The sequence below is a fragment of the Chiloscyllium plagiosum genome, chromosome 44, assembly GCF_004010195.1.
Source record: "Chiloscyllium plagiosum isolate BGI_BamShark_2017 chromosome 44, ASM401019v2, whole genome shotgun sequence".
Taxonomy (NCBI): Eukaryota; Metazoa; Chordata; class Chondrichthyes; order Orectolobiformes; family Hemiscylliidae; genus Chiloscyllium; species Chiloscyllium plagiosum.
In genome coordinates, this window is record NC_057753.1 from 10,298,347 (window position 1) to 10,307,195 (window position 8,849).

Genomic DNA, 8,849 nt, shown 5'->3' on the forward strand with positions numbered 1-8,849 from the left:
AGACCTTGTTTTGATGGACCAATGGGACGCACTGGAGGACCGGATGGAGATTGGTCCTCCTGCCAATCGCAGCAAACCCATAGTCTGGATGCGGAAGTTGGACCATGAGCTTTTGAAGATGGTGTTGCCCCTCTCTCTGTCTAAATTCAGGTTGAGCTTCACCCCAGACTGCAATTTTCTTCCTCTCTCCAACATCTGTGAGTACAGCACTCTCTTTTCTCAACCCCTTTTCCATTCCGGGGTTCGCTGTTGACTTGCAGGAACGGAAGGGAAACGGAGTGAATCCAGGGAGGGGTCGGACTCATGAAAGTTAGTCCAGGCCTGTGTCTCAATTGAAAAGCACAGGAGAATTGACATTTCGGGCAGGAGACTTTCAACAGGAATGATGTGTGGATGTACAAAAGGGCCTCAGCATCCTTCTACACCAGTCAGTGCCAGTTGTCAGACAGGTGCAACAAACAGTGAGCAAGGCAAGTGGTATATTAGCAAGAGGAATTGAGTTGAGAAGTGGGGATGTCTTCCTGCAGTTAGGGCGTCATTGAATATACCCAAGGCTGAGTTAATCTGATTTTTGAACAACAAAGAAGTGGATGGTTATGGGGGAAGGCATGAAAATGGTTTTAAGACCAATACAGATCAGTTACAAAAACAGACCCTTCAGTCCAACTAGTCCATGCTGATTATGTTCTCAAAATAAACTAGCCCCACCCTGTTTAGCCCATATCCCTCTGAACCTTTCTTGTTGGAGTCAGATGTACAGCACAGAAACAGACCCTTTGGTCCAACTTGTCCATGCCGACCAGTTATTCCAATCTTGTCCTATTTGTCAGCACTTGGCCCATATCCCTCTAAATCCTTCCTAAATCCAGATTCCTTTTAAATGCTGTAATTATACTCGCCTTCACCACTTCCTCTGACTAGTCATTCCATACACACACCACTCTTTGTGTGAAAAAGCTGCCCCATGGGTCCGTTTTATGTCCACCCCCACCCCCACCCCCACCCCAAACCTATGCCCTCTAGTTCTGGACTCTCCCCATCGCAGGTAGAAGACTTTGTCTATTTACCCAACCATGCCCCTCTGTAAAGTCACCCCTCAGCCTTCGATGCTCCAGGGAAAACAGTGCCAGCCTATGCAGCCTCACATGAGAGCGTAAGTCTTTCAAACTTGGCAACATCCTGGTAAATTGTTTTTGATCCCTTTCAAGTTTTACAACATCCTTCTGTTGGGAAGGAGACCAGAGTTGCATACAATATTCCAAACATGGCCTCACCAATGTCCTGCACAGCTGCAACATCACCTCCCAACTCCTTTACTCAATGCTCTAACCAATAAAGGAAAGCATACCAAATGCTGCCTTCACTATCCTATCTATCTGCAACTCTATCTTCAAGGAGCTATGAACCTGCACTTCAAGGTCTCTTTGTTCAACAACACTCCCCAGGACCTTACCATATAGTGTATAGGTCCTACTCTGATTTGTTTTTCCAAAATTCAGCACATCACATTTATCCAAGTTAAATTTCATCATTCATGTACTTATCCAAATATCTTTCAAATGTTTTCACTGTACCTGCATCACTTCTTCCTCTGGACATTCGTTCCACACACAAATGACGCTCTATGGAAAACAAGTGGTGCCCCTCATGTTTTTTTAAAATCCTTTTCCTCTCTTCAAAATTTAGTCCCTTTTCTTGAATCCCCACCCCAGGGAAAGGATGTCCGCTGTTCACATCTATATACCTCATAATTTTGTCATCCTCTAAAAGGTCACCACTCAACCTCCTCTGCTCCAGTGAGAAAAACCTCCAGCGTATTCACCAAGATGTTAGGTGTATTCATATCCACTTATGATCTGTTCAATGCTGGTGCAGGCTCGAAAGGTTAAATGGCCTACTCCTGCTGCCAATTCTCACACTCCTAGTCCAGGACAGTAAGAGACCATTAAACACAGGAGCAGAAATTAGGCCTTTCAGCCATCGGGACTGCTCCGCCATTAAATCCTGGCTGATAAGTTTCTCAATCCCATTCACCCATTTTCTACCCATAACCCTCGATTCCACATGATACTCAAGAACCTATCTACCTCTGTTTTAAATATATTCAGTGACCTGGCCTCCACTGCCTTCTGTAGCAGTGAATTCCATATGTTCACCACTCTTTGGCTGAAAAGGTTTCTCCTTATACTTGTTCTAAATCACCTTCCCTTTACTCTAAAGCTGTGCCCTCAGGTCCTAATCTCTTCCCCCCACTCCCCCCACTCCCCAGGGAGACAGGATAGTGAAGAAGGCATTTGGTACGCTTTCCTTCATTGGTCAGAGCATTGAGTACAGGGTTTGGGAGGTCATGTCATGGCTGCACAGGACATAGGTTGGGCTACTTTTGGAATATTGTGTGCAATTCTGGTCACCCTCCTATGGAAGAATGTTGTGAAACTTGAAAGGGTTCAGAAAAGATTTACAAGGATATTTGCAGAGCTGTAGGGAGAGGCTGAATAGGCCAGAGATAATTTCCCTGGAGCATCGGGACCTGAGGAGTGACCTTATAGAAGTTTATAAGGAGTATGGATAGGGTGAATAGCCAAAATCTTTTCCCCAATGTAGGGGGAGTCAAAAACTAGAGTTTCGTGTGAGAGGGGAAAGATTTAAGATGGACCTGAGGGGCAATGTTTTCACGTACATTTATTGAATGAGCTGCCAGTGGAAGTGGTGGAGACTGCTACAAAATACAACATTTAAAAGGCACCTGGATGGCTATATGAATAGGAAGGATTTAGAGGGATGTGAGTCAAATGCTGGCAAGTGGACTAGTGTAGTTTAGGATATCTGGTCAGCGCAGATGAGTTGGACCGAAGGGATTGTTTCCGTGCTGTATGACTCTAATTGTCATCGGTGAAAGCAGAAGTGTCGTTGTGGAGACTGGCCTTTCAGAGCAGCTTTCAAAGATGTTTTCCCTTCCTGGAGACAGAAGTTACTGTGAGATCTTTCAGTTGTGAGACAGCAACTGAGTGAGTGAGTGAGTACATCCTGGATTTTGGTGGAAAGTGGGAATTCATTGCACTGTGGGGATGAATTGCTTTAAGGTTTACCGGCAGTTAGTAAAGTGTGCTGAGCGGGGAGCTGAGTGTAAGGGTAGGTAGGTATTTTTATTTTAAACTAATTTTTTTCAGCCTCCAACATTTATTTCCAATGCTGTTCATCAGAAGGAGCGGTGGTATCGTTAGAAGCCTTACGAATTTCAGTACTGCAAGTATTGCATTGTTTAATCAGCATTGCAAAGGTTACTGGCAGCAGCGGGAGGTGTGGGCTGTCTTCACTAGAAATTATTAAGAAGTTGGATAACACACATACGAGAGTTGGACTTGTCTTTGGATTGGCAGAAGGTGGGAGGCTTTAGGGCAAACACAACTGCGGTAAATCATAGAAGCCCTACAGTGTGGCAGCAGGCCATTCAGCCCATCGAGTCCATGCTGACCCCTCCGAAAAGCAAACACCCACCACCTTCACTATCCTGTCTACCTGCGACTCCACTGTCAAGAACTATGAACCTGCTATAGAGTCATGCAGCATGGAAACAGACCTTCGGTCTAACCAATCCATGCCGACAATAATCCCAAATTAAACTAGTCTCTCCTGCCTGCTCCTGGCCTGTATCCCTCCAAACATTTCCTATTCATGTACTTAAACAAATGTCTTTTAACTGTACCTGCATCCACCACTTTCTCAGCAAGTCTATTCCACATGTGAACCACCCTCTGTGTAAAATTAGTATTTGAATGGCAAGGATTGAAAGGTTAGAAAAGATTTACAAGGACATTTCCAGGGTTGGAGGGTTTGAGCTACAGGGAGAGGCAGCATAGATTGGGCTGTTTTCCCTGGAGCATTGGAGGCTTATAGAAGTTTATAAAATCATGAGGTCTTTTCCCTGGGGTAGGGGAGTCCAGAACTCGAAAGCAGAGGTTGAGGATGAGAGGGGAAAGATTTAAGATTATCTAAGGGGCAACTTTTTCACGCAGAGGGTGGTGCGTATGTTGAATGAGCTGCCAGAGGGAAGTGGTGGAGGCTGGTACAATGACAACATTGAAAAGGCCTCTGGATAGGTGTTTGAATAGGAAGGGTTTAGAGGGACATGGGCCAAGTGCTGGTAAATGCGGCTAGATTAATTTTGGATATCGGGTCGGCATGGGTGAGTTGAACCGAAGGATCTGTTTCCGTGCTGTACATCTCTATGACACTGAGGTTGAATAAGTCCTGATCTGATTTATATTTCCAAAATACAGCACCTTACATTTATCTGCCTTAAACTCCATCTGCCACTTTTCAGCACATTGGCCCATCTGGTCAAGATCCTGTTTTAATCAGAGGTAACCTTCTTCACTGTCCACTATCCTCCAAATTCGGTGTCATCTACAAACTTACCAACTATACCCACTATGTTCACATCCAAATCATTTATATAAATGATGAAAAGTAGTGGACTCAGCACCGATCCTTGTGGCACACCACTGGTCACAGGCCTCCAGTCTGAAAAGCAACCATCCACTACCCATCCTCTTTCCTATTTTACACCACAAGGGTTTAGAGGGACATGGGCCAAGTGCTGGTAAATGCGGCTAGATTAATTTTGGATATTGGGTCGGCATGGGTGAGTTGAACCGAAGGATCTGTTTCCGTGCTGTACATCTCTATGACACTGAGGTTGAATAAGTCCTGATCTGATTTGCATTTCCAAAATACAGCACCTTACATTTATCTGCATTAAACTCCATCTGCCACTTTTCAGCACATTGGCCCATCTGGTCAAGATCCTGTTTTAATCAGAGGTAACCTTCTTCGCTGTCCACTATCCTCCAAATTCGGTGTCATCTGCAAACTTACTAACTATACCCACTATGTTCACATCCAAATCATTTATATAAATGATGAAAAGTAGTGGACTCAGCACCGATCCTTGTGGCACACCACTGGTCACAGGCCTCCAGTCTGAAAAGCAACCATCCACTACCCATCCTCTTTCCTCTACCTTCAAGCCAGTTCTGTATCCAGTTGACTAGTTCTCCCAGTATTTTATGAGATCTTGCTAACAATCTTCCACGCGGAACTTTGTTGAATGCCATATAGATGACACCCACCACTCTGCTTCATCGATCCTCTTTGTTACTTCTTCAAAAAACTCGGTCAAGTTTGTAGATATGATTTCCCATGCACAAAGCTATGCTGACTATCCCTAATCAAACCTTGCCTTTTGAAATACATGGAGATCCTGTTTCACAGGATTCCCCCAACAACTTGCCTATCACCGGTGTCAGGTTCACTGGTCTATAGTTCCCTGGCTTTTCCTTACCACCTTTCTTAAATAGTGGCACCACATGAGCCAACCTCCAGTCTTCCAGAACCGCTCCTGTGACTATTGATGATACAAATATCTCAGCGAGAGGCCCAGCAATCATTTCCCTAGTTTCCCTAGCTCAGGTCTTGGGGATTTATCCACTTTTCTGGTGTTTCAAGACATCCAGCACCACCACCTCTGTAATATGGACATTTTCCAAGATGTCACCATCTATGTCCCTGAATTCTATATCTTCCATAGTAAACACACTGATGCAAAATACTCATTTAGTATCTTCCCCCATCTCCTCTGGCTCCACACATAGGCTGCCTTGCTGATCTTTAAAGGGCTGAAAATGTGTTGCTGGAAAAGCACAGCAGGTCAGGCAGCATCCAAGGAGCAGGAGAATTGACGTTTCGGGCATAAGCCCTTCTTCAGGGCCCTTCTTTAAAGAGCCATATTCTCTTCCTAGTTACCCTTTTGTCCTTAATGTATTTATAAAAACTCTTCTAATTCTCCTTAACCCTATTTGCCAAAGTTATTTCATGACCCCCTTTCACTCCTGATTTCCTTCTTAAGTATACTCCTACTGCCTTTATACTCTTCTAAGGATTTATTTAATTTCTCCTATCCATACTTGTCATATGCTTCCATCTTTTTATGAGCCAAAACCACAATTTTCTCTGGTCGTCCAGTATTCCCTACACCTACCAGCCTTTTCTTTCACCCTAACAGGAATATACTGTCTCTGAACTCTTGTTATCTCATTTCTGAAGGCTTCCCATTTTCCAGCCGTCCCTTTACCTGCGAACATTTGCCCCAAATCAGTTTTTGGATGTTCTTGCCTAATACCATCAAAATTAGCCTCCCTCCAATTTAGAACTTCGACTTTTAGACCCTTTGTCATCACTATTTTAAATACAGTACAATTATGGTCACTGACCGCAAAGTGCTCCTGCATTGACACCTCAGTCACCTGCCCTGCCTTATTTCTCAACAGTAGATCAGGTTTTGCATCTTCTGTAGTAGGAACATCCACACAATGACTCGGAAAATTTTCTTGTCCACGCTTAACAAATTCCTCTTGATCTAAACCCTGAACGCTGGCAGTCTCAATCAACGTTTGTAAAGTTAAAATCCCTTACCATGGCCATCCTATTATTCTTACAGATAACTGAAATCTCCTTACAAATTTGTTTCTCAATTTCCTGCTGACTATTAGAGGGCCTATATTATAATCCCATTAAAGTAATTATCCCTTTCTTATTTCTCAGTTCCACCCAAATAACTCCTCTGGATATATTCCTAAGAATATCCTCCCTAAGTACAGCAGTAATACTATCCCTTATCATAACGCCACTCCCCCACCTATCACCTTCATCCCCTCCCCCACTCACCTATTGTACTCTATGCTACTTTCTCCCCACAACCACCCTCCTCTCACTTATCTCTCCACCCTTCAGGCTCTCTGCCTTTATTCCTGATGATGGGCTTTTGCCCGAAACGTCGATTTTACTGTCCCTCTGATGCTGCCTGAACTGCTGTGCTCTTCCAGCACCACTAATCCAGAATCTGGTTTCCAGCATCTGCAGTCATTGTTTTTACCTAGTTTAATTTATCAGTCCTACCTTGTTCTCTGCTTTATTCCTTCCTGCCCTGACTGTTTGACTCACTCCCTTTCCCAACTGTAGGTTGATCTCTTTCCTCACTATTTTCCTGGGACCCATTCCCCAACTTGCTCATTCAGCAACTTTACTGGCTTTCTTTCTGCAAGCAGTCTTGATATTTTATTTTCATTCCTTGTTTCAGCACCTTTGTCGGCAGCTTATTCCAGGTCATTGTCACCTAAATAAAATTTTCCTCCATACACACTTAAGGCCATTTGGCTGCATGAGGGTTTTCAGGCTTCTCTGTCCTGGATAATGTGTGATCAGCAAGCAACTGGCTGCTGATTTACAGGAATTGCCATCAATGCTGTTTATTTAACTGTACTGACAGTGATCACTTATTTTGTGAATTTGTTTTTGCAGGAAGACATGTAAAAAGAAATTTGAAAGCACTTGATACATCAATTTCTGACAGAGCCCCTTGATTCATTGGGACTTGAATATCAGCAACCATTCCAATTGAGAAGAAATGTTTGCTTTTGGCTGCTTGAGAGATTTTGGACACTGGTGCGGCAGGAAAAATACTGAGATAACTGAGTGAGAGAGATTCGGTGCGCTGACTGTGGAGAGTGCTTCAAACCATTTTGTCAGCTTGGGAGATCAAAATCTCCCCCCTCATGGTGGGGAGAGACCGTGTACCCATTCTGTTTGTAATTTCAAACCCAGACTGACACAAGGAAAGCTCTCCCCATGGGGAAACCGTGGAAATGTGGGGACTGTGGGAAAGGATTCCCTTCCCCTTCGGTGCTGGAAATTCACAGACGTGTTCACACCGGGGAGAGGCCGTTTGTCTGCCACCGTTGCGGGAAAGGATTCATTCAGTTGTCTCAGCTGCAGACACACCAGCGTGTTCACACCGGGGAGAAGCCGTTCACCTGCTCAGTGTGCGGGAAGGGGTTCGCGAATTCTTCCAACCTGAGGGCACACCAGCGGGTCCACACTGGAGAGAAGCCGTACACGTGCTTGGTGTGTGAGAAGGGATTTGCTCATTCATCTGCACTGCTGAGGCACCAGCGGGTCCACACTGGGGAGAGGCCGTTCACTTGTTCAGAGTGCGGGAAGACTTTCCGTCGTACGAGCAACTTGCGGAGGCACGAGCGGGTCCACACGGGGGAGAGGCCCTTCAGGTGCCCCGAGTGCGGGCAGGGGTTCAGTCAGATGAGTGACCTGCGTAATCACGAGCGGATCCACACGGGGGAGAGGCCCTTCACCTGCCCAGAGTGCGGGAAGACCTTCGGTCGTGTCGGTAACCTGCGGATGCACCAGCGGGTCCACACTGGGGAGAGGCCATTCACCTGCACCAAGTGTGAGAAGGCCTTCCGTCATGTGGGCGACCTGCGGAGGCACCAGCGGGTCCACGCTGGGGAGAGGCCATTCACCTGCATTGAGTGTGGGATTAGATTCCAACATGAACGCAACTTACAGAATCACGAGTGGGAGAGGCCATTCACCTGCCCAGAGTGCGAGAAGGGATTCATTGATTCTTCCGGCCTGCTGACCCACCAGCAGGTCCACACGGGGGAAGAGGCCGTTCACCTGCCCAGAGGGTGGGAAGGGATTCAGTCATGTGAGCAATTTACAGCAGTATGAGTGGGTCCATACGGGTGACTGAAGCTGTAATGAGGTTGGGTCGCAATAAAGGTTACCTGAATTCACCATCAGACTTGGACTCTCATTGAGAGCTGAGAGATCCAATGGGTTTTTGCTTGAAAGCTGCTCATTTCTTTCAACCTCCAGCACTAAGTTTCTAATGTCATGTATCAGAAGGAGCAGTAAATGAGTAGCAGAATTGTGAGAAATTATAAATTTTTCAGGAGTGTGGGTTCATTGATTCATCAGCATTGTAAGGTTTA

The 8,849-nt window shown here is 45.4% G+C and overlaps 1 protein-coding gene across 1 annotated transcript in view; it reads left to right on the forward strand.

Moving 5' to 3' along the window:
• Positions 1-8,849, forward strand: part of LOC122543652 (zinc finger protein 665-like) — a 93,488-nt gene continuing 84,639 nt past the window's right edge. The window contains exons 1-2 of the mRNA XM_043682469.1: positions 1-197; positions 7,360-8,322. Of these exons, the coding sequence (XP_043538404.1) occupies positions 7,687-8,322 (636 nt within the window). The 5' untranslated portion in view covers positions 1-197; positions 7,360-7,686. The remainder of the gene's footprint in view (positions 198-7,359; positions 8,323-8,849) is intronic.